Source organism: Bos javanicus, chromosome 29, assembly GCF_032452875.1.
Source record: "Bos javanicus breed banteng chromosome 29, ARS-OSU_banteng_1.0, whole genome shotgun sequence".
Taxonomy (NCBI): domain Eukaryota; kingdom Metazoa; phylum Chordata; class Mammalia; order Artiodactyla; family Bovidae; genus Bos; species Bos javanicus.
Window position 1 is genome coordinate 44,211,670 of NC_083896.1, and position 24,467 is coordinate 44,236,136.

Here is a 24,467-nt window from a genome sequence, read left to right on the forward strand (position 1 = left end):
CGCCGCGGAGGACTCCCGGGCCGGCCCCGCCCCTCCTCCCGGCCCCGCCCCCGCCCCCGGCGTGGCCCCGCCCCCCAGGCGGAGCCGGCGCCTGGAGCCGCCGCTGGTGAGCAGGCAGCGGGACCCCAGCGCCGGAGGACGCGGCCCGGCGGGAGCCCCAGAGGTACTGGCGGGAGCCGGGGAGCGGCGGCACTGTGTCGGGCGGGACAGGGGAGGAGGTGGCCTGCCGGTCAGCCAGGGTGGTGTGTGGGTGGTAGGGGGTCCTCGCCGAGTTCGCCGCCTGCACCCTCCCAACCTCCCGCTGGGCTCTAGTCCGGAGTCAGCACGTCCAGTCCCCTGCCTCTGACTGGTGCCGCCCCCACCTCCTTTGCGTGGACAGCCCGACCCGGCCTGTGGCGGGTGAGTGAGTGGATGCGGCGGTTACCGGTTCCTCTCAGAGGAGCTGGCGACTGTCCGACTGCCTGCTGGCTGTGTGCTGGCTGTGTGCCGGGCTCCCCCTGTTCTGGGGCTCCCCTTCTCCCGGGGCGGCCTCCGACCCAGCTTTTGCACACCGCCCCCCAGTCCCGCGCCTGGCCTGGGAGGAAACATCTGTCGCGCCCCCTAGCAGTAGAAATGGGGTCATGACCTCCAGATGTGCTGGGAAGCGTCCAGAGCCTCCTCCTGGGGCAGCCAGGCCTTCCGGATCTGTGGGAGCGGGCCGGCCCCCTCCTCGCCAGTGACACAGGCCGCAAGGAATGTCCTGGCCTCAATGGACCCTGTGTGAAGCTGCTGGGTGGGGGGCAGAGCCCAAGAACACCCCTCAAGGCAGGGCCAGAGCCCAGCCAGCGCTGGGCCAGAGCAAGAAGCAGCCCCCAGCTGTTCACACAGATACACAGAGCTCGACCTGCACGGAGCAGGAGCCTGCACAGACCCCTGCCTCGTGTCCCCTCCCACCCCATCACACACACTTCACACACACACACCACAGCCCAGGCCCCAGAGCTTGGCCCATGGAGCCAGGGCCTGCATCTGCCACCATACGCTTAACACATGGCCAGCTTCGCTCATTTGCCTTTGCTTGCAATCTCCTGGCAGGGTTGGGAAGGGACAGGAAGGGTTAATTAACCCCATTTTGGAGATGAGAGAACAGAGGTTCAGGGTCAGTGTCAAGAACTTTGTCCTAGAAGAAGCTAAGGGAGGAGGTACTCTGAGCTCTTGGAGGCCTGCCCTTGCTTGGTTCTAGAGCTCTAGCTGAGGGGTACAGAGCGTGTGCGCCCCCCCCCCCCCCCGCCAGCCCAGCCCCAGGCAGCCCTAGCTGACGCATGAAAACCCGCCAGCAGGTGCCTGCACCCCGAGTGGGTCACCCACAGCCCTGCCCCAGCCACCCACTCCATCCTGGGTTCATCTGAGGGTGGCCGCCTCACGTGCTCACACCACCCTTTCTTTACACCTGCCCCTGGTCTCGACACGTTTCCGCACTTAGCAGGTCCCTGGGGCCTTCGGTGTCTCACTCATACATCCTGTGAGAACTCAAGCCTTAGCCCAGCCCCCACCTGCCCCACACCTACTCACACAGAGCTCGGAGTGGGGAAGTACAGCATCGCTTAGGCCCTGCAGACTGACAGGCCCAGGTTCAGATCCTAGCTGATACAGGGTTGCTCTGGGCAAGAGCAGTCCCTTATGGGGACCTCGGTTTGATTGTCATGTGGGGCTCAGAATGCCCTGTCAGCCTCAATGTGGCCAGGTAGGCTGAAGTCCCCATAGGTCCCAGTTCCAGCAGAGGGGCCTGGTCACCAAGACTCCCTCCCTTCCCCCCAGGCAGGGCCACAGAAGCCTGCAGGAGGGTGAGCCCAGACCTGTCCTTCAGGTTAGGGTGACCGAGGTCCCATGACTGAGCTGGTGTGACCCCAGCACCTTCCTCAGGATGTGGGGCCGGGCAGGGGGCTGGGCCCAGAGCTGGGGCCACTTCCTGCACTGAAGGAAGTCCTCCTGCTGTCCCTGCTGACCTGCCACTGCCCCCTGGGAACCCCTTCGTCCTTGAGGTATTGAGGCATTGAGGGCCACGGCATTGAGACCCAGCCGCTGGGTGCTTAGTTCCTCTGGGATCCTGGAGGAAGTGGGAGGAGCAGGGAGGAAGGTCTCTGGGGACAGGACGTCCTCCCTTTGTCAAGTGGGCAGGACCCAGACACTAGTGGCCCCATGGGTTTCCCGTCCCAGCGGAGACAAATCATCTGTCTGGTTCGGCCACGTCTTGGTGGGGACCCTCACCCTGGGCCCAGATCACAGCCAAGGTGTGTGAGTGGGAGCTGGGGACGCCTGGCGGCCCCAGGGCGGCCCGGGGCTCCCAGACCCTCAGGGCCAAGGTAGCCACAGCCCAGCCCCTGGCCCTGCCCTGCGCTGAGCTGGAGGAGGGGGCTGAAACCTCAGCCCCAGGCAGACGAGGAAGTGGCCAGGAAAGCGGAAGCGGCTTTGATGGTCGCGGAGGGGGCCGGAAGCCAACCCGCGTGGGGAGGACCAGGCTGGGGGCTGGGTTCCTGTTTTCTCCCCAGGCCCCTCTCAGCAGCCCACTCTTCCCTCAGGGCAGGAACCGGCCTGCCGGCTGGGCACCAACCACCCGCGCCCGCCAATGCGGCCCGGCACCCGGAGAGCCAGGTCCCCAGGTCTGAGGCGCGCCCATGTGGGCCGGCGGCGGCGTGGGGAGCCCTCGGCGGGGCCCGGCCCCTGCGCCCACCGATGACCTCTTCGCCCGCAAGCTGCGCCAGCCGGCCCGGCCCCCGCTGACGCCGCACACCTTCGAGCCCAGGCCGACCCGGGGCCCGCTCGTGCGCAGCGGCAGCGATGCAGGCGAGGCCCGGCCCCCGACGCCGGCCAGCCCTCGTGCCCGCGCCCACAGCCACGAGGAGGCCAGCCGCCCCGCCGCGCCCCCGGCCCGGTTCTTCTCCGACCCGCTGGCACTACTGGGGCTGCCGGCGGAGGAGCCGGAGCCTGAGTTCCCGCCGGTGCCTGAGCCCCGCTGCTTCGCCCACTACGACGTGCAGAGCCTGCTCTTTGACTGGTCTCCGAGGCCCCGGGGACCGGGGGCGCAGGCGGAGGCCAGCTCTGGGACCCCCGCCGCGGCTCAGGACCAGACTGCTAGCTCGGACTTGCTGCTCGAGGCGCCTGGCTTTGTGAGCGAGCTCGGGGGCGAAGGCGAGCTGGGCCTGGGGGGACCAGTGTCTCCACCTGTGCCCCCGTCACTGCCCAACGCGGCCGTGTCCGTCTTGGAGGAGCCGCAGAACCGGACCTCCGCCTACAGCCTGGAGCACGCAGACCTCGGCGCCGGCTACTACCGCAAGTACTTCTATGGCAAAGGTAAGGGTCACCTGCAGCGCGCTGTCCTTTCTGTCGAGTCCCTGGCTATGTAAAGCGTCAGGCTCTGTCTCTGGGTCAAGGCTGCCCCGCTGTAACCACCTCCTTGCAGCCAAGCCAGGCCTCCCCTCACACCCAGACATGTTCCTCTGCCTCTGTTGGGTTCATCGTACTCCTCTGGGCTGGGGAGGGATTTCCTAGGGCTGTTGCTGGGAGCTGAAATCTGAACCCCTGCACCTGGGCACTTTGTCATCATCAGTGTTCACACGGGAGAGCCCCGGATATTCTGGGGAAGAATATGGGCATGCTGGGCAAGGCCATGCAGGATCTATCTAGGCTTTGGAGCAGGGAGGCATGGCCCTCTGGATCCGGGGCGAGATATACGGGCAAGGCTTAGGGCCCAAGCATATAATAGGTGCGGACAGGAGTCAGGGTTTGGCTTGGTAAAAGGTGGGCGGGGCTGAGGAGGGGATGATCTGAGCTAGTGTGATGGGACCTGGGAGGGGGGACTTGGTGATGGGTGTGGTTGAGCGAGTGTGGGACTGCTGAGGGGCGAGGCTGGTCATCTGCCTCCTGCTCCTGGCAGAACACCAGAACTTCTTTGGCCTGGATGAGGCCCTGGGCCCGGTGGCAGTGAGCCTGCGGCGGGAGGAGAAGGACAGCAGCGGAGGGGGCACTCTGCACAGCTACCGCATCATCGTGCGGACCACGCAGGTGGGCCGGGGTCATGGGAGCCAGGCTGCGGACTGCCTCCGGAGCCGCCTGCATGTATCCTGAGTGCCCCTACATCCTGTCCTTAGCTCCGGACCCTCCGAGGCACCATCTCAGAGGATGCGCTGCCACCAGGGCCCCCCCGAGGCCTGTCCCCGAGGAAGCTTCTAGAGCATGTGGCCCCACGGCTGAGCCCCACCTGCCTGCGCCTGGGCTCAGCTTCACCCAAGGTGCCTCGCACGCTGCTCACGCTGGACGAGCAAGTGGTGAGTGGGCAGGGCACTCCTGTCCTAGAGCTAGACCTGGTCTGAACCCAGTCTGCCCAGCTCCCAGCCACCCAGCCTTGACCTCACGCTGGACGAGCAAGTGGTGAGTGGGCAGGGCACACCCTCGTCCTAGAGCTCAACCTAGTCTGAATCAAGTCTGCCCAGCTCCCAGCCACCCAGCCTTGACCCTGATCTTGAGCTGGACAGGGACCCCAGAAGAGCTAGCTTTTCAAAAGGAGGGCATGAGAGGTCATCTGGAACCTTGCCTCTCAAGAACAGCAGCATCCACATCACCTGGGGGCTTGTTAGAAAGGCAGGTTCTGGGTCCTAACCCAGATCTACTGACTCAGGCCCTGCACGTGAAGAGATCCCGAGATAATTCCCATGTGCCTGTCAGCTGAGGAGCACTGTCTGATCGCCACTCCCTCTTCTTGCAAGTCCCTCTCATTCTTTGTCAGTTTGCCCTGCAAGGCCCTGCTGGGTCTCCTGCTAGTTTGGGTTGCTTGCTCCTTCCACTGTGGGCCCACCCAAGCCAGCTGGAAGTCCTTCCCTCCCCTGTGCCAAAAGTTACTACCTACTGGCCCTGACTTTCCTCCTTGGTCATTCAATGTCAGTCACTCAACAAACATTTCCTCATCCCTTGGTACCAGGCTCCAGACTGGATACTGGAGACTTGTCTAGACCAGGTTCTGTCCTCAAGTAGCTCACAGCCGGGTGGGGGAGAGACCCACAGAGAATCATGGATAATGATGAGTAAGATAATAGTGAAAGGGGGATGCTGAGGGCTCTGTGGGGCACCAGTGTGGGGCTGATGACCTTCCTTGGCCAGGAGGTTAGCATCATGGAGGAAATGCAAGAGCTCAAACCAGGAAGGGCAGGCATGTTCTGGGCAGAAGGAACAACGTGGGTGAAGCTTAGAGACTAAGAACTGTTGCATCAGGACCCTGTGGGCAGTTCAGCGTGGCTGGAGTGGGGCTAGTGGGGACAGGGTGGCAAAGGCTGGCCTTTGGTCCCGAGGGCGCTGTGAAGCTGTGGAAGATCTGAGAGGTCAAGCAGCCCTCTGGCTGCAGTGTGGCGGCCGGACTGGAGGCCAGGCTGAAGGCGGTCGCAGTTGTCCAAGCCAGGCCTGGTGGTGACGATGGCAGAGGTGAAGAGGCGGTAGTCCAGGGACAGAGTGGCTGGTGGGGGTATTGAGATTCCCTCCTTCTTGGCCCCTGAGAGTGGTATTTTTGTGGAGCCAGGGACCCTGGAGGATGGGTGGGAGGGAAGAGTCACAGGGAGGAGGTGAGGTGCCAGGTGCTAGAAGGACATCCATGCAGCTGCAGCTGGGAAAGGAGCTGCGCTGGAGGCCAAGATGGGGGTGTTGTCCGTGGAGACGGCTGCTTTGGCCACCGAGGGCAAAGAACAGGAGTGGAGAAGAGGCCCAGACACGAAGCGGGTGGTCCCTGGGGTCACAGGCCAAGTGAAGTTCCTGTTGTCCTAAGTGCCAACCAGGGTGAGAGCATGCCAGGGTGAGGCCATGCCTGTGGTTGTTAAGAGGGGCTCGGGGTTTAAAAGTTGGGGTGGAAGTGTGGGGCTTTAGGAGTCAGGAGGGATGAAAGTGGGGACTGTGAGTGTAGACAGGCTTACTGTGAAGAAGGGAGGCAGGAGCTGGAGGGCCCTGGGCTCGTTGGCACGGTGGCAGGGCGCCCTGAGCTGTGCACAGTTAAGCCCAGATGCAAAGGAGCCAGAGGAGCTGGGAGCAAAGGGTGAAAGGTGGTGCGGGGCTCCAGAGGCTGCGGTCGAGGTGCCTAGGACTCCAGGGAGGGGAAGACAGGCTGGCCTTGGGCTAAGGAGGATGACTGTGTGGACGCTGATTGGGATCGAGCACCTTCTGTGCAGGGTCCTTTCCGTGAACCACATCCTCTGTGGTCCCATGAGAACCAGCCACCTCTCTGTTCCTTCCCACCTTGCCCTCCTCTGCCCTCCTGAGCGCCCGGAGCAGGAGAGACTGAACCCACTTGATAGGGTCATGGCTTAGAGAGGGCAGAGGCAGTCCGATCCCCAGGCCAGTGTCCCGTCCATGCCCCAGGCCCCCCGGGGTGTTGCTGGGAGACGGAGACCTGAGCCTTCCGCCTGTGCCCTCCCCTCTGCAGCTGAGCTTCCAGCGCAAGGTGGGCATCTTGTACTGCCGGGCGGGCCAGGGCTCAGAGGAGGAGATGTACAACAACCAGGAGGCAGGACCCGCCTTCATGCAGTTCCTCACCCTGCTGGGCGACGTGGTGCGGCTCAAAGGCTTTGAGAGCTACCGGGCCCAGCTGGACACCAAAAGTGAGGCCCAGGGGGTCAGGGTGGGGTGGGGTGGGGTGGGCGGAGACCCGTGCTGAAGGGCAGGCTGCCTTGCCAAGAACTAGCTGCCTGCTCACTTTTCTGTCCCATCTTGTCCTAGGGCTGGGGCCGGGGGTGGAGAGTTCTCCGGGTAGGCTAAGGACGTGCATCGGGGGTTGCGAAGGCTGGGAGGAGGGGCTGGGACTGTCCCCCAAAGCCCTGGTGCCCTACTGCCGGAGCTGGGCCATGGGGGTTTGTGGGCACCACCTCCTCCCACCAAACACAGCCCTAGCCCAGCCCCAGCCTGTTGTGTTGGAAAGGTCCCGGGGTTCCTGGGAGGTGACCTCCTGCCTTCCTCTCTCAGCTGCTCCGCACATGCTGGTGCCTAAGCCAACATCTGTCCTCTCCTGGGACATCCGCCCCTGCCTCTCTTAGCAGATCGTTTCTCATTTCTGTCTTCATTCTGTTTCAGCATCCCAACCCCAGGGGGAGGGGAAAGGGGAGCAGTCAAGGCTGAGGCCCTTGGAGCCCGTGGCCTAGACCTTGGCTGGTGGTGGGAAGGAGTTGTCCACCTGCTGGCTGGGGAGGACAGAGGCTCCAGCCTGTGGGCAGGGACGGCAGGTCCAAGCCACCCAGATTCCCCTTGCTTTCCCGCGGTGTCCCCAACTCCCCGGCCACAGCGGATTCCACAGGCACGCACTCCCTCTACACCACGTACCAGGACCATGAGATCATGTTCCACGTATCCACGATGCTGCCGTACACCCCCAATAACCAGCAGCAGGTGTGACGGGGTCTCTGGGGAACTAGGGAGGGGTGCTGCGGGGACCTTGGCCTGAGCTCTGCTGACCCCCAGCTTCTCCCTCCCAGCTAGTGTGACTCCCCAAAGACAGACACCCCAGGCCTGCACTGGGGGGCCGGTGGGGGCCACGGGTGCCCAGGCGCTGCCTGGCTTGAATGAGCAGGGACATGGGGAAGCCCTGTTCACATGCCCCTCCTCCTGACCCCCAGCTCCTGCGGAAGCGCCACATCGGCAACGACATTGTGACCATCGTGTTCCAGGAACCGGGCAGCAAGCCCTTCTGCCCCACCACCATCCGCTCACACTTCCAGCACATATTCCTAGTGGTGCGGGCGGAGGCGCCCTGCACTCCGCACACCTCCTACAGGTGGGCACCCCAGGGCTCCAGTTCTGCCAAAGGTGCCTCTTCTTGGACCTTCCTTTTACCCCTGACTACGGCCTCCCTCGCCATAGGGTGGCCGTGAGCCGCACCCAGGACACGCCGGCCTTCGGGCCAGCTCTGCCGCCTGGCGGAGGTCCCTTCGCGGCCAACGCTGACTTCCGGGCCCTCCTGCTGGCCAAGGCGCTCAATGGCGAACAGGCGGCGGGCCACGCACGCCAGTTCCACGCCATGGCCACGCGCACACGCCAGCAGTACCTGCAGGACCTGGCCACCAACGAGGTGACCACCACGTCGCTGGACTCTGCGTCGCGCTTTGGCCTGCCTTCCCTGGGCGGGAGACGGCGGGCAGCCCCCCGGGGCCCAGGCGCTGAGCTGCAGGCGGCAGGCGCGCTGGTGTGGGGCGTGCGCGCGGCGCCTGGGGCGCGGGGCGCGGCCGGAGCCGAGGCAGGCAGTTCCGACGGCGCCGAGGTGCCCTGCCTGCTGGGCATCTCGGCCGAGGCGCTGGTGTTGGTGGCGCCGCGCGATGGCCGGGTAGTCTTCAACTGCTCATGTCGCGACGTGCTGGCCTGGACCTTCTCCGAGCAGCGGCTTGACCTGTACTACGGCCGCGGGGAGGCGATCACGCTGCGGTTCGACGGGCCCCCTGGCCAAGCCGTTGGCGAGGTCGTGGCGCGCCTGCAGGTGAGGCGCGGGATTAAGTTTGGGGCGCGGCAGGGAGGAGCCTGCTTTGGGACCCCTCGTTTCCGCCGCCTCTCCTGCGAAAGGGAGGGTCAGAGTGGCCGGGGCACACCCAGTCCCGGAGCCTGGCAGAGCTGTAACTGCGGGTCCCCAAGCCCTCTTCCGCGGGGTGGTTGCTAATGCCCTTCCCGGGGGGTGGGGGTGGGAAAGGGTCCGTGTGACCTGGGACGTCCCGGGGCTGGCGCTGGGGCCGCGCGCAGCGCCGCTCACGCCCCGCCCCGCCCCAGCTGGTGAGTCGGGGCTGCGAGACCCGCGAGCTGGCGCTGCCCCGCGACGGCCAAGGCCGCCTGGGCTTCGAGGTGGACGCCGCCGGCTTCATCACGCACGTGGAGCGCTTCACGTTCGCCGAGACAACGGGGCTGCGGCCTGGGGCGCGCCTGCTGCGCGTGTGCGGCCAGACGCTGCCCAGCCTCGGCCCCGAGGCCGCTGCCCAGCTGCTGCGCTCGGCGCCCAAGGTCTGCGTCACCGTCCTGCCCCCCGACGACAGCGGCCGGCCCCGCAGGTCAGGGTGCCGGGACTCAGGGCGGTGGGAGGACCGGGCAGCTTGGCCACCGCGTTGCTTAGCTTATGCTTACTGTGTCCCACTGGCGACAGGAACCTTGCGTGGAGGCTTTTCCCTTAGAGAACCCCACGTCCCTTATTTAATTTCTCTGAACGGCACGTTCCTTATGGGTAGAAGGAAGCCAACTAAGCACTGTCTTCACTGCGGGAAAGATCGTACTGCAGCCCCGCCTAGCTTTCTCAAAGACACCCTCACACATACTATTGACTGACTATCTGCTACTTTAAAGTAGAGACATGCTAGCTTCTCCTGTAAAGAGAGAGACGGAAAATATTTCAGGTTTTCTGGGCTATCTGGTCCCTGCTGCAGGTGCTCAACTCTCTCACAGGTGCTCAGAAGCATCCACAGATGTCACGTAAATGATGAGTGTGGACTCTGACGTTTGAATTTGATATGACTTTAACATGCCATTGATACATTCTTTTTGTGTTTTTTTTCCCCTAACCATTTAAGATTGTAAAAACCTATCCTTAGTATTCAGTACTCCAGAAACAGGCACATCTGCTAAAACAGAAAAAAAGCCAAGAGGCTGGATTTGTGCCCAGGCAGTACTTTGTGGATCTCTACGCTGAGTGGTTTTCCCACGTTATTTAAACCTTCACAGCAAGCCAGGAGATCAGTAGAATCATCTCCATTTCATGGTTGGAGAAGTTGACATACAGAGTGATTTGCTCAGGATACACGCGGGCAGCCCTGTGATTTGAACTGAGGTCCCATTGACAGAGGAACCTGGTGGGCTACAGCCCATGGGGTCACAAAGAGGCAGACATGACTGAAGTGACTGAGCACACACGCACACACATGCCCGCGGGAACAATGGCCAGCAGCCAGGCAGGCTGCTTTCACTGTTGTTAGGCAGCTGGGCGTGCTCTCCTCCTGGAAGCGAGTCTCCGGCACAGCTGGGAGTGGGGCTGGTGGTGCTGGACACTCCGCCTGACCCCCTCTTCCCCCCCGCAGGAGCTTCTCGGAGCTGTACACACTGTCTCTGCAGGAGCCTAGCCGGCGGGGGGCTGCAGAGCCGGTGCAGGATGAGGCCCCCGCCGAGGCCCTACTGCCCGACACGAAGCAGCTGCTGCAAGTGTGCCTGAATGACAGCGGTGGTCCTCCAGGGCCTGGGGACCTGGTGGAGGAGAGGACCGAGTTCCTGCACAGCCAGAACCCGCCGTCACCCAGCAGGTACCCCCTCGGCCTCCCCTCTCCTGCACCCCAGGAGGCCTCTGCAAGCAGGGGCCACAGGCGGGCACAGCTCCCAGTGCTGAGCCGTCCCTGCCCTCGCAGCTCCCTGTCCGATGAGGCCCCAGTCCTGCCCAACACCACCCCAGACCTCCTCCTCGCCACCACAGCCAAGCCGGCAGCACCCAGTGAGGGTAGGGAGACACCCCCGACTCAGGTGAGCAGAAGCAAGGCTCTGGAGCCCCACAAGCAGGGGTGGGCACAGTGGTCATGATGGGCATCCCCCATCTATACCCACTTCCGCCCCCCAGGACGGGCCAGGCAGCCCCGGTGGCTTTGAGGACAAGGACGAACCGGCCCCTGAGCTGAGGGCCTCCTTTTTGCCACGAACCTTGTCTCTGAGGAACTCTATCAGCAAAAGTGAGTCTGGAGCAAGGGTGGTGTGGGGGTCTAGGAGCAGAGTGGGAGGGGGCCTGGCCTGCGCTTCCCTGGCTGAGCCCAGCCTCGCTGCCCACAGTCATGTCTGAGGCGGGCAGCGAGACCCTGGAAGACGAGTGGCAGTCCATCTCGGAGATCGCCTCCACTTGCAACACCATCCTGGAGTCGCTCTCCCGGGAGGGTGAGGCCACCAGGGTGCTCCGGGGGTAGGGGGTGGGAATCAGGGGTGCGGGAGCCAGAGTGGGGCTCTCTCCCTTTACGTGCCCGGACGGTCCCTCTGTTCCCACAGGACAGCCCATCCTCGAGAGTGGAGATGCCAAGGGAACTCCGAAGTCTGATGCTGAGTAAGCCTTCCACCGACTTACCCTCACCCTGTGCCCGGTGTTCATGCCCACGCAGTAGAGGGAAGCTCTGTACACCTGAGTCAGAAGATGGGGGTTGGGCCCCTCTCACACGGGTGGGTCTGGGTACCAGCCCGTGGTGCCGCCCCCAGCCCCGGTCCCCCTGAGTCCTGACTTCCATGTCCCCAGGCCAGAACCCAGCAGCCTGTCCGAGAAGGTCTCTCACCTGGAGTCCATGCTCAGGAAGCTGCAGGACGACCTGCAGAAGGTGACACGGCGGCCGCGGGTCGCGGGGACTCACGGGTGCCCTGGGAGCGGGGCTGGGGGCCCAGCCACCCTGACTCCTGCCTCCCCCCACTCTCGCCCCCGCAGGAGAAGGCAGACAGGGCGGCCCTGGAGGAGGAGGTGCGGAGCCTGCGGCACAACAACCGGCGGCTGCAGGCCGAGTCTGAGAGTGCGGCCACCCGCCTGCTCTTGGCCTCCAAGCAGCTGGGCTCCCTGGCCACCGACCTGGCCTGAGCCGTCAGGCGGGCCTCAGCCTGGCTGCCCATTTGCTGGAACTGCCCGGCTGCTCAGGGCCCCTGGGCCGCACAAACTCCTCAGGAACGCTCCCTGCGCGAGGCGCGTCTTAGCACTGCCCCACTCCCCGGCCCATTATTCGGTGACACAGTTGCCCTCACCCCACCCATCTGTAAATATTCTGTGGAGAAAAGGGGACTTCAGGGAATAAAGAAGCCACTGCTCTTTGTGTCTACACATGTGTGCACGACGTGATGGGGGAAGGGGTTTTGCTCCCATAGGCTCCGGCCAAGCTCCCGGGACTGGTTAGGGAAGCCCTGGGGACACTGGTTCAGAGTTGGGCTGCCACAAACTGGGGGGTTCTCTGAGGCTAGGCCATTCCTTGTTTTCTGTCCCACAAACATTTATTTGGTCTGTTGGGAAGCAAGTCGCCACACTCTGTACCGATTCTGCTTAACTGTAGGAGCCAGGCCCTTTCCCTGCAACCAAACCCAAGGGGCTGAGATCAGAGGCAGAGAGTGGACCTGCTGGGCAGGGGAGGGAAGGTGCTGGCCACGCCCCCCTTTAAAGGCCCTGACCCCGGTACAGGAAGTCCTCTCCTCTCTGCAGACACTGAGCCCCCAAGCCTGGCACTCCTGTCACCTGGCCAGATCTTGCAGGGCCCAGTTCCAGAGGTAGGAGCTTCTCTGCCTTAGCTGCCTGGGAGATGTTTCCATGTCTCCAACTCACTTTCCTCCTCACCAGCGTCTGACCCCTTGTTCCTCACCAGGCTGGGCTCTTTCCCATGAGTAGCAGGTCCATCAGCGGGTCCAAATTTGGATTGTGTCTAAACTCTGTTTTCAGGACCTGAGGCCCAGACAGGGCACTGACTTGCCCAGCATCACATGCCTTGTCCAGCCCTGCTGAGACCCAAGCCACCGACTTAGGCTTTGGCAGGATGAGCCAGGCTATGAGAAACAGGGTCGGGATCAGGAGGAGGTAATGTGAGTTGCAGAGGTTTACTGTCCTGTTCACAAGATAGAGAAGTTAAGGGTATCCTGGGTAGGACCAGTTGGGGGCCTACTGGACTGGAATTGGCTTTTGCAGGGACCCAGGGTAGAGGAGGATGGAGCTGAATCAGAAAGGGCTGTGAATGGGGGCACTGGGGTTCCCAGCACTGGGTCCCAGCTCTCACCTGGTGGACTGTAGTGAGGATCCCTCACAGGCAGGGTGGAAGGCTCTGGTTACTCTCTGGCTGTGAGTCTGCAGAAAACGGGGGTCTGGTGATGTGGTGGGTAGATGTTCAAAAGGAGGGTGATGAGATGTGGGTGTCAGAGCCCTACAGGGAAGATATGGCCAGGGAGGTGGCTGTAGTTGCAGCCCCAGTGGGCAAGGTGGTTGCTTAAACTAAGGAATGGCCGTGGGGGTGGGGATAACCGGGCACAGCTGCCAGGACCAAGTGAGGAAGTGAACTCAAGTTGCTAGGGGAGAAGGTGCAGAATCCACGGTGGTGGCCGTTTCCGACAGGAGCCCTGGAGGCTGGTAAGGCCATGACTGCGGGGAAAGGGCAGGCCAGGGATGGCTAGGGTCCCTTGGAGCACCGAGATTTTGAAAGACCTGAGGGATGTCAGGGTGAGATGTCCAGAGTGCGGGCGCACAGGAGAGAGAAGTCTGAGCTGGAGACAAGGATTTTGGACTGGTGAGCCATGGTCATGATGAGGTCACTCAGGGAGTGTGGGAAGGGCCAGGAGAGGGCTTTCGGGGGAGCGCGGGAGGTCACTTCAGGACACTGGGGAAGCCGAGAAGAGCGAGGCACAGCCTGAGGTGGAGGACCCGAACTCACTAATTCCCTCCGGGGCTCAGGCTGGCGACACTGCGGGCAGTTTCGGCCATCAGTTTACTCCGGTGAGGAGTTTTACCACCCCGCCAGGTCCTTCCCGGCGCTCGCCCTGGCCCCGCCCGCAGCGCAGCAGCTGCAAACCTCACCTCCGCACGCACTCCGGCCGGGGTCCTGACCCGGCCACGGCTCTTGGGTCCCGCCCCTCGGGCGTTAGTACGGCTGGGCCAGGCCCCAGGGTGGCACACCTGCTTCAGACCCCGCCCCCCGACAGAAACGCCGCAGAGCAGCACGAGTCGCTAGATGCTTTCCGCAGAGCAGCACGAGTCGCTAGATGCTTTCCGGTTCCCCAACATTCCGCCGCCAGCTGGCATCTTTTCTCGTAGACGCCATCGGAACCTGCACCCTGGGCCTCCTGTGTTCCCAGGGGACTCGCTAGATTTGCAGCAACGTCTCACTGATACCTGAGTGCTCCTGCCTTCACCCTCCCGCAACCCTGCGACGCCATCGGCCTCAGGATGGGCTTTTTCCGAAGCGCACTGCCTGGCCGCCCTGTTGTAGAAAGCTATCTGTGCGCTTGCGCACTCGGGAAGGCAGGCCCTCGCTTATCTAGGGCCGGTGGCTGACTGCTTTACTGCGCGTGCGTCGGGACAAAACGGAAGGATGTCCGGCTCTAGCCCTTGGGCCATGGCTTGGTTTTTGTTCAGGACTCCTGGGCCGTGCGCGGTGGTGGAGAGGAGGCGGCTTCGGATTTAAGATTTCCTTGGTCCTCCCAGGGCAGGGTATGAAAGGACAGACCTTCACCTGGCACCTCCCAGGTGAAATCCAAACCTCTTAGCCGAGCCTCTTCATCTTTTACAGACTGACCCATCGAATCTTTCCAACATCGTCTCTTACCCCGCTTACCTATAAATGCTGGCTAGCCCCTCTGTATAGACCTGAAGCTAGCATGGCCTTTGTGAAGCCCTTCCTGAAAATGCTCCCTCCCCACAACTCCTGGGTACAACCGGGCTCTCGCTAGGCTAGGACTTCCCCTCGCCCCCACACAGCCGCCTGCTTTCATTCACTGGCTGGTAGCTAGGAGTGTCCACAGGTGTCCGTGGACTGCAAGCTCCCCAGTGGCAATGTATTCTCAAACGTGTCCCTCCAACTCTGTATCACCAACATCCAGCCTGAAATGACCAGGAAAGAGTGTGCTCAAAGAAGACCAATCTCTAGCCAGCATGGCAACAAATTTATTAGTTCAGAGTAGAAAAAGCAATAGTCTATAAATGGTTTGATTCTTCAGTAAAAACTGAGCCTCTTGACTGGAGAGCAGCCAGCCTGCTCTCCCCGACTCTGAACAGCTTGCCCTACCATTAAGGCACTTGAGAAAAGGAGAACAGAGCAGTCTCAGAGAACCTCCCTGGATCCTGGAGAAGGCCAATACTGCCCCACCAGTCCCCTCCAACCACAGCCCAGCAAGGGAAGAGCTGGCAGAGAGCTCCGCGGGCGGGGAAGGCCAGGCCCTCAAAGGCTGGTAGTTAGGCACAAAGAATGCCGCACCAGAGAGGGGCGCATAATGGGGATTATTTTGCCTGAAGGTATAAATGAATCTATGATTTGAGGAAGACACTTGTAATAAGGCTTTGTGGCCTCCAAGGCCATAGCTCCAGCCTGCCCATCTCTCTAGGAGAGTACTAGATGCTGAAGGGTGAGGTTGGGGGACCCCAGAATTTTCTGTAGAGCCTGGAGCCGAACATCAGGATAAGGGATGGAAGAGCTCTTCCCAGCTCTCCCCTTTCCAGAGAAGTTAATGCTTCTGCTTAAGCACCTCCAAAAAGAGAGAGAGATACTGTGAATAAAAGAATAAAATGCACCCCCCCTCCCCAGGAAGACATCACCCAAGGCAGCTGGGGGCAACTGGAGCCCACCCTCCCAGAATCCATCAGTGTGTGCTTTGGGAGGGCTTCAATCCCTTGCTAACCCACTGCGCTGGGCAGGGCAGGTGTCACCCCTTTAGGAGCTGATCTGACTCAGAAGGGCTGAGAAGTCCACATCCGCGATGGAGGAGAAGTCTTCATCCCCCGAGAGGAGGCCATTGGTGAGCCCAGGGGGCCCCAGGGGAGTGGGAGCTGGGTCAGGGGGCCTTTGGGACCCTGTCACCAGGCGAGTTATAGCCTCAGGGTACTCCATCAGCATGGGCTCAGTTGTGTGGGGGCCCATGGGTACACCCTGGTTCAGCAACTGCTGAAACTCAGAGTTGTCGACAGATGCCAGGTCTGTGAACACGGCAGGGTCAGTGTTGTTGCCAAGCAGAGCCCCCAGGTCTTCATCGGTATCAAACTGCAGCTGCAGCAGGGCCTCTGTCAGTGTCCCTTCCCCGGTCTGGTTGGTCCTGGGGGCAGGCGGGGTCACAGCCTGAGCCAGGCCTGGGGCTAGGGCCTGGGCCAGGGTTGATGCCATGCCTGGGGCTGGGGCCGGGGCTGGGGCCAGGACTTGGGTCTGGGTCAGGACCGGGGTGGGGGCTGGTGCCAAGGCCGAGGTCTGGCTTGGGATCTGCCCAGAAGGAAAGACCATGGGGGAAAACTCCTCAAAGTTGATGGTGCTGAGAGATGGCGTAAAGGAATAGGGCTGGGGAGCTGGAGAAGAGAAACAGAGAGGCAGGGGTCAGAGAAAGCCTCGCCCCCCATCCTCTGTGCCCCAGCCGCTGCCTCGAGTGCTGAGGCTCAGCCCTTCCCTGTGGTGTCACCGCCGGCAACCTACTCCCTCTTCTTAGCCAATCTGGCCTCCCCTGTAGGGCCCAGTTCCAGGCTCACCTCCGTGGAGCCCTGCCTGTCTACCCCGGCCCACAAAGCTCTCACAGCCTTCAGAAGAAAGGATGCTTTCAGAACGGGCACAACCTTGTGCCCGAGCAGCCAGCAGGGAGCAGTGCCTCTTCCTCCTCCTCTGAGACATAGCAGCACATGCATTACAGGTTGCTGTTTTGCTACTTCAGAGGGGACTGTTTGGTTGCCCCACTTCAATGGAGAACTGAGAGCAGAGACTGCATTTTTGAAACTTCTGCATCTCAAGGCATTCAATGTGGGTTTAACCGACACCACAGGGGTTCTCATCCCCAGGAGGGTGCTGGTTCCTGGGACACACCTCCCAAGCCTCTGATTCCCCAGGTCTGTAAGGGGCCCGGGAATCAGCATCTTCACCGCTTCCCAGCTGGCTCTGATTTTAGGCCACCAAGGCTCAGGCCCTGAGAAACAGGAGCCCAACAGAGTGCAGGTTTCAGACACCTGCTGGTGAGACTGCTCGACTCCCTCCAAGAGGTGTCGAAGCCATGGGTGGAACAGATTTGAGCCTACAGTTCCGGTGTGATGACCTAAAGGAAATCCTCACCTGGCTTGGGGATGGAGGCTGAGCCGCGGTTAGGCACAGCGATGCGCCGGGTTGGAGGCCGGGGGTCGGTGGGTCCTGTGGGGTGAAGGCTAGGTCAGTTCTTGGTGTCTAGGGTCCCCTCCCTACCCACTGCTCTCTGATTCTCCCGCCGCCCCCTCTTACCATTGAAAGGGCTCTTTTTCATGATGCTCTTGAAGGTCTCGTACGTCCTTTTGCGCTTCTCCTCAATCCGGTGACGATCGTCTGAGAAAGTAACGGAGGGAAGTGGGTCCTGCTTGTACCAGTAGGACCCCCAAAGTTCCCAAAGGACCCTCGGGAGGTAGGCGAGAGGACAAGCTTTTCCAAGACCCTTTCTCTAAATCTCAGCCGATGAGAAGAGCAGCACAACTCTGTGACACTCCACAATTAAAAGAACGCCATGACTTTTTTGAGGAGACCTCCGTTAGCTGAATCTGCCCTCCAAAGGCGACACAGGTGACCCCAAGTCAGGGGCCAGGAGCCGTCGCAGGGCCCCCCTCAGGCTTCTCTCACCTGCACCACTGACGGCCCTGCTCCTGTCCAGCCCTGACCAGGCCTGGTGCTGTGCGCTCTGCGCTCTGGGGCAGCCCAGGCACGACAGGCTGGCTTAAGACTTCAACAGACTCTTAACCTTCTGTCTGATGGTTTCCAAGTTTAGTCTGGAGCTTTCCAAACTCTCTAACTACTGTAGCACTTGGATAAGCCCAAAGCACTCAACATCAAGAGCCCAAAGCGAACCTCACCGTCTCACCTCAAACACCTGACCCTGGTTCTCTCCCCTTCGGTGTTCCCGCCCTACCTCTTTTGCCCTGTTCCCAAACCTTGGACACATCCTCAGCAGCTTCCTCTTTCTCACACCCCACCATTCACCCTCTAGACACACATTCACCAAGCACTTGCGTGCCAGGCTCCATTCGAGCCACGGGAAGTATGGCCCTGAGTAAGCAGACAAGGTTCCTCTTCGCCAAAGCTGTGACATCCAAGTGACAGAGGGGCACTGACACAAGTGACAGGAGCTCTGAGGTGGCGGCCCAGGGTGACGTAACAGCACCCAAGTAAGGTCAAGGAATCTAGTTTAGGGGTCCAGGGAAGCACTGGTGTGAGCCCACCACGTGAAGATCTGGGGGCCAAGCATTCCGAGCACAGGCAGCAGCTAGAGCACAGGTCCCCAGGAGGACACAAAGGGCCTGTAGGGCTCAGGGTCTCGGAGGAGGCCAGCGGTGGGTGAGACGGTCTCGTGCGTTCCGTCTGTGAGGTTCATACAGCACCCTCTCTCCCAGAACGACTGGAACATCTTCCAAAACCTCCCCACCTTGTGTCCCCCGTCTCAGATCCTCTGCCGGCTGCTTCCAGACCTGCTCACATCACTTCTCTGTTCAGAAACCTTTGGTGGCTCCCAAGGCCTTAGGATGTGACCCCAGATGAACACGAGTCCAGCCTTCAAGGTCCTTCTGCCGGGGCCTGCTCACTGCCCGACGATGTGAACTCCTGCCACAAAGCTGTCCCCAAACGTGCTGTGCCCGCTCCCTGCCCTTCCACTCCACCCGCCTAGAGAACGCGCTTCTGGGTCTTTCTCCAACCTAAATGCTACCTCCTCCATGCAGCCGGTTCCAGTTCCCACAGTATTCTGCACACACCTCGCTGCTTCGTCATTCTGTGACGTAGGCTCTGCTTTGCATGTGTCTCTTCCTCATGTGACCGAGCTCCCAAAGGGCAGGGAACGTGTCTTATCCATCTTTGGATTGAGAATACCTGGCGCAGAGCCTGGTGCCAAGTGGACACTCAGTCCTCATCTGGTGGAATGAACTGATGGCCGTTTCAGGCCTTGTTTTCCAGACTGTTAGACAGGTCCCAGGGCAGGACACACTTTCAGGCTGGATGACAGGCTTCAGATAAAGGATCATTTTGGCTGTTCCTATTTGAGCAGATGCCCGAAAGCCCTGACCACACCATGGCTGTGTGGTGGTGATAAGTACAGATACAGTGCGGCAACAGGTCCCTGGAGCCAGACGGCCTGGGTTCAAATGAGGTCTGGGTCTATAACTCACTAGCTATGTGACCTCAGGCAAGTTAGATGCTATCTCCCACCTCAAAAGGTTCATGAGAGAATAAAATCAGGTAATTCACTGATATGCCTGGAATAGGGCCACACGTCACAAGAGCTCAGTAAGTCTTGGGCATCACTATTAAATGAGGTGAGAAGACTCTGATTATTATGGAAATCTCTGCCCAACCCCAGCTTCTGACCTTCACCTACAGCTGTGGCATCCAGCCCAGCCTCACTCCCACTGGCTGGAACCCACAGCCCTACTGCTGCCCTGCCCAGCTGGGTACCTGTGTCTGGCAAGTACTGGAATTCCATGGGCTCACTGAGCTCCCGATCGGAAGGCCGCCGCAGCTGCATGGAGACGCGCACAGGGGCCTGCAGGCCGGGGTCCGCGTAGGGCGGCGTCCGGAACACGATGGCCACTTGCCGGTGCACGTCAGCTTGTGAAAAAGAGCCTCGGGCCTCCCAGCCTGGTCCCGTGAAATACACCTCGATGTCCTCTGCAGGAGACAGGGCGGCCGCATGGGTGCTCAGCTCCCCCAGCCCACCGCCCCCTGCAGTGGCCGATACTTGCCTCTAGAGATGCATGGCCCTGCTGTCCCCAAGGAGTTGGGGACAGTGCTTAAACCAGCTCCCTAATACTTAGTGTGTCTGCTTAGCCTTGCCCCTCGCCTCCTGCTCCTGGGTCCAGCCCTCGTTCTGGCTGTGTACCTTTCTGCACCTTGTCACACAGCAGGAAGATCTCATCCCCGCCAAGGCAGCTCCCAGAGTTCCGATTCACCCGGCAGATCTTGAGCTCGGCGGTGTTGGGGGCGCCTGAGGGTATGGGAATAAGGAAGGAATCTCTAAATCACCAGTGGTCTCCCGGGCTGACCTGCAGGAAAAGAAGGCTCCTGCCCAGCCTAGGGTCAAGGTTGTCCAGAGTTTGCTGACTACACCTCTGCAGCCAAGGTTCAACCATTCCCATTGGCGCCTCACACCAACCAATTCAGCAACTCTTTATCTACCGGTACCTATTCCGTGCCCAGCTCTGCTCTAGGCCTGAAGAACATAACCACACACAAAAGGTAAACATCTCTGCCCTCACAAAGCATACAGTCCTATGAGAACCAAAGCGATCACAACTGCTGTTTCTCCACCTGACCCAAGCAGTATTCAAGACCCATTCATACCCGCCTTGGCAATGAATCCTTCCCTCCTGAGCCCCCCACCCCCCCACACACTGGTTCATCCTGGTTTTCCGGCCTTGGGGCTCCAAAGCCTTTTTATTTTCACGTATCCTACTGACTACTTTAAAACTGCAGTTGACCAATGTCAGCCCAATCCCATCTGTAAACTTCCTGTGAGCTTTCCTCATTGAATTCTTAGTTTCTAACATTATCTCGTTCCTGGAAGTTCATTTCCTGGAGTCATCAGTACAGTTCTGGGCACACCAACCTCTCGTCATGGGCTGGAAATGCCTGTCTCCCATCTGACTCCCTGCCAGCCTGGACGCTGCACCTCAAGGGCAGCTCTGCGTCTCCTTTGCCTCGTCTTTTTGGGCAGCACAGCGCTGGGCACAGAGGGGATAACTGATGTGCTGGACGACTGGATGAAGTCAGAGCGACTCTTGGAGGTCACGCCTCCCCACCTCTCCCTTCCTCCTCACAGGCCCACCCCTCTCCCCCTCCTGCGGCTCCCTGACCACTCACGGTTGTCAAAGATGGGGTGAGAGAGGACAGGCGCCAGGCGGAGGGGCCTGCCTGCCGGGTCCCGCACTGTCACCTGGAAGCAGAGCCGGACGGCATTCAGGTCGTAGTCCCCGCGCTGCTCTTCTATGGGAACTGTCAGAAAAATCGATGGTCAGGAGAGCCGGGGCCGGGGCCGGGGATGGAGCTGGGGTGGAGCGGGGTGTGCGGGTAGCTCTGGGCTGGGAGGGCTGTTGGAAGGTGTGTGAAATAGCAGGAGTCCTAGAGGAGGGCGGTGGGAAGGTTCTACACCCATCACTGACTCCACCTGTGACCCTGGATGTCCTGTCCCCTATGTCCCCGCTCTCTGTCTGTTTCTCCAATGGTAAAATGTACTGAACGGGTGTATGTACTGAACGGGCACCGCGTCTTGGCCGGTGAGGGACACGTGAGGGGAAGGTGGCCTCAGAAGCGTACAGCAGCTGGAGGTGCTCCAGGCAGGCCCAGGCCTCCGCCGTCGCCGCCCTCACCTTGGAAGGGGTTGTTGTTGGTCTGGATGCGCTGGCTGATGGCCTGCTCCAGGTCCCGCTTCTTTACACACTGGATCCCCAGGTTCTGAAAGCTGAGGCCCCCCAGGCATAAGCTCCACTGTCTCCAGCAGAGCCTGGGCCCTCCTGCCTTGCCCATTCTGCCCCTTATCCCCCACCCACTCACCAGGTGATCATTCCATTCTTAACCCCCTTGAATGCCACCCCACCCAACTGTGCCACGGTGAAAGCCACTCCTTACTTTGGCTGACAAGGCCCTGTGCCCTGCCACCTGGCCCCAGCCACAGTCCCTGCCAGCTCCCTACGCTCTGCCCCAGGGCTTTCTTTTACCCCCTCCAAAGACATGACACTCGTTCGTATTTCAAAGCCTTTTGCACCTGTTCATTCTGCTGGGCATGTCCCTTCTGTGCTTCTCTACTTTCTCACATTTAGGTCTTACTTTCAAGAAGCCTTTCTGACCTCCCAGTGCAAAGGAATGGGACCAGCTCCTTCACCTCCCCCACCTCAGGCTATTCTTCCAATCTGTTACTGCTTCATTTTCATCACTGAAATGATGACTTTCTAACAGTATCTTGTTCAGTTATTTGTACATTTATTTACGGTCTGCCTCTGTCAACCAGTACATAAGCTTCAGGGAAGACCGTTGGTTCAATGGCTTTCATTCTGACTAGAAGAGATGTGACACTCCAGCCACAGGAGTCAGGGGTTCAGAGGTGATTAGGGACCCACACCTTTGCCACAGAGCTCACATGGAGCTCCTCCTATCCACTAGAGAGAGGAGACACACAACTTCAAAACAAAAGAATCAGCTTTCAAAGCTGGAGAGGGAGCAAGCAGTGAGGAATTCTGCCCTCTGTCCAGAAACGATTAACATTGTAACAGCAATGTAACTGCCTGCTTTTCCGATTCCCATCTCATCACCACCTTCCACCACCCCCTGCCACCCCTAAGAAGCTCACCTGTGGATGCAGCGGTCCGGGCAGAGCTCAGCCTCATAGAAGCCATCCCGGCAGTCTTTCCCCACTAGCTCGTGGGGGTGAGGCCGGTGAGGGGGGTCCTTGGTGACCAGGGAGATGCGGACTGTCCCTGGCCCCGTGTAGCCATTGATCTGTCCAAAGTACAGAGAGCACCCTAGAGGGCTGGAATTCCAGACCCAACTCCCAGACACAGATTTCAGGATGGGGGGGTGGGGTGGGGGCTGAAAGCAAGTCCCAGCCTTATTGACTCTGGGTCCCCCGCCCTGGGGCTCTGCTGACCTTGATAGTGGGGTGGGTCTTGGTGGTGTCCGTGCTCCTCTCTCCAGGGATGCTGCCAGCTGAGCGGCCCTCACACTTGTAGCGGAAGCGCATGCCCCGCTGCTTGGGCTGCTCGATGATCTCCACATAGGGGCCAGAGGCCTGCGCCGGCTCTGCAGGGGACATGCGGGCCAGGCCCATCAGCCGGCTGACCCCATCGCTCCTGACCCTGGGGAGCTCCTCCCGACCCATTGAGAAAGGATGGTCCACTTACCTGCAGGGAAGATGAGGGGGAAGAGGTCTGAAAGGAGAGGGAGACAAGGGTCAGCAGGAGCCCACATCCTGTCCTCATCAGGGAAGGCCCGCTTCCCTGAGGTGAGAGGGAGCCAGGCTCCTTCTCTGGGACAGTCAGGGCCTGCTACCTGGAACCTTCAGGGAAACTAGGGGCGTGGGTAATGGAGCCAGAAGCACCCTTTTCCTGAGGGAAACCAGGGATGGCCGCCTCCCTCCACCAGGGGAAACTGAGTCACGGCCTTTTCTGTTTTAAGTTACACTAAGGGAGGGCACCCCCACTATCCCTAGAGGAAACTGAGTCAGATACATTCTCCTCTAACAAGGAAACTAAGTTGGAACTGCCCAAGCCCCCCCACCCCGGGTCCCGGGGGGAAACTGAGTCAACGCTCCCCCCAACACCCCACACCCAGGGGGAAACTGAGTCAGACCCCCCGATGCCCGCCCCGCCCCGCGCCACCATCCGGCCGGCCGCTCCCTGCGCAGCGCCCATCGGCGTACGAAGGGTCAGAAGGCGGAGAGGGGCCTCCCGCCGCGGTCCCCGCGGCCCCAGCGCCGCCATCCCGCGGGGTCAGGGGGCGCCCTCACCGTCCATGGCCGGGGTCCCGGGGGCGGGGCCGGGGTCGCAGCTGGGCCCGCGGCGCGCGCTACTGTCGAGCCATTCGCCAGAGGCGGAAATGCGCCGCGCGCGCCCGCCGCCGCGTCACTGCCGGGAATCCGATCGCGCCTGCGCAATGCGTCTCCGTCGCCCTCGTCTGCGCCGCGGGTGCCGCCGCCACTGGGAGAGATTCAGGGGCGAACGCGCGCCGCGCGGAGGACAGACAGGCCGTGTGCAGGGTGGAGAGCCTGCTTGCGCCGCCGCTGCCGGCGACCCGGAGCTAGTGCGCGCCACGCCGGGCACCGACAGGCAGCTCGCCTGGAGGCCGCTCCGGGGGCTGGCGGGGCAGCTCGGCTCGCTCCCGAGTCTGGGCCCCGCCTGGAGGGCGGGGCCTGCGATTACTCACTATGTTTTTAGGGGATTTCGGGGGCCTCCTCCCGCCGATCGGAGGAGTTTGGTGATGTCACCCCGAGCCGGTCTGGAGCCAAGCTAGGGCTGCCGGGCTTTGACCGCCCGCCCCGCGCAGGGAAAGGCTCCGGCCTGCTTCGCCCGCAAAGGCCAGGTGGCTCAACTCTTCACGGTTTCCTAGTCAATAAAAGTGCTTCTTGATGCTTATTGCCGCATAAGCACTTTTTAATTTCCAGTCCACCCCAGTCTGGATGCAACGAGGAAAAAGAGAAGCGGCCTGGACCTCCCCACCTGGCAGTACTCGGATCGTGGCCTTCGCGGAGCCTGCTGCACGTTAGCGTGATCAGAGGCTCCGCGCCGCGTCCGCTCGCGCAGTACCCGCAGGCTCGTCGGTTTAAGATCATCCACACTGCCGACCCTCGGGGGCAGTGGGTGGACAGGGGTAGTCACCCAGGGGTAAATCTCTGGAGCTCGTCTCTGCAGCCTGACACCTCTGTTCCGTTTGAACTCCCTTACCCGCCCCTCCTCCCAGGGCTTCCTGCTGGGGTCCAAGAGTTTCTCAAAGCATTTCCACTAATTAACCGTCTCTGTGACTCCTCGCCGAGGGTATCGTCCCCCAAGGTTTAACCCCATACAAGCACGTACGAGCGGGTTGGGGGTCGGGCTGGAGCACACACCGCCCCCGGGAGGATTTTTCATCCCACAGTGAGGATGCTCCACGGCTGGCGGCAGTCTTCCCCAGATGCAGGAAGGCTTTTTATTTTCTCTAAGTTTGTTCTAAATTAGGGAATCGTGTGGGAATTGGAAAAGATTGGAAATTCTGACTTGCTTTCCCAGGCTCAAAAAAAACAGGAAGAGAAAAGTGAAAACAGTTAACCACCCCTCCCACTCATTTCGGTTTCAT

General features: G+C 61.0%; 2 protein-coding genes across 3 annotated transcripts; one reads left to right on the plus strand and one right to left on the minus strand.

The window, feature by feature from the left end:
• The first annotated feature begins 63 nt into the window (after window positions 1–63).
• On the plus strand, window positions 64–11,801 carry SIPA1 (signal-induced proliferation-associated 1). Of its 2 annotated transcripts, none has more exons than XM_061406975.1 (16): window positions 64–163; window positions 2,559–3,330; window positions 3,914–4,041; window positions 4,128–4,304; window positions 6,440–6,614; window positions 7,292–7,395; window positions 7,623–7,780; window positions 7,867–8,476; window positions 8,761–9,035; window positions 10,053–10,271; window positions 10,374–10,485; window positions 10,580–10,688; window positions 10,786–10,887; window positions 10,996–11,050; window positions 11,237–11,315; window positions 11,420–11,801. In XM_061406975.1, exons 2-16 carry the CDS (start codon window positions 2,655–2,657, stop codon window positions 11,564–11,566), a joined length of 3,126 nt encoding a protein of 1,041 aa, XP_061262959.1. In that variant the 5' UTR covers window positions 64–163; window positions 2,559–2,654; the 3' UTR covers window positions 11,567–11,801. The 2 variants fall into 2 exon arrangements, with proteins under 2 accessions (XP_061262959.1, XP_061262960.1); XM_061406976.1 differs by lacking the exon at window positions 64–163 and adding an exon at window positions 2,154–2,270.
• A 2,796-nt stretch (window positions 11,802–14,597) lies between these two features.
• On the minus strand, window positions 14,598–23,544 carry RELA (RELA proto-oncogene, NF-kB subunit). The gene is made up of 11 exons (XM_061406986.1): window positions 23,146–23,544; window positions 22,541–22,567; window positions 22,288–22,439; window positions 21,991–22,139; window positions 21,014–21,105; window positions 20,508–20,639; window positions 19,528–19,632; window positions 19,104–19,316; window positions 16,914–16,994; window positions 16,752–16,826; window positions 14,598–16,003 (listed from the first exon to the last, which is right to left on the minus strand). Exons 1-11 carry the CDS (start codon window positions 23,150–23,152, stop codon window positions 15,381–15,383), a joined length of 1,656 nt encoding a protein of 551 aa, XP_061262970.1. The 5' UTR covers window positions 23,153–23,544; the 3' UTR covers window positions 14,598–15,380.
• Between the last annotated feature and the right edge of the window lie 923 nt (window positions 23,545–24,467).

Bases quoted from the DNA above. Each gene is read 5' to 3' on its own strand.
- SIPA1 (XM_061406975.1), top strand. From the start codon at position 2,655: ATGTGGGCCGGCGGCGGCGTGGGGAGCCCTCGGCGGGGCCCGGCCCCT. The intron at 6,615-7,291 runs GTGAGGCCCAGG...CCCCGGCCACAG, and splicing joins GGCCCAGCTGGACACCAAAA to CGGATTCCACAGGCACGCAC. The intron at 11,051-11,236 runs GTAAGCCTTCCA...CCATGTCCCCAG, and splicing joins ACTCCGAAGTCTGATGCTGA to GCCAGAACCCAGCAGCCTGT.
- RELA (XM_061406986.1), bottom strand. The intron at 22,140-22,287 runs GTCAGCAGAGCC...TACTTTGGACAG, and splicing joins AGACCCACCCCACTATCAAG to ATCAATGGCTACACGGGGCC. The intron at 16,004-16,751 runs GTGAGGATTTCC...TCTCTTCTCCAG, and splicing joins AGCCTCCATCCCCAAGCCAG to CTCCCCAGCCCTATTCCTTT.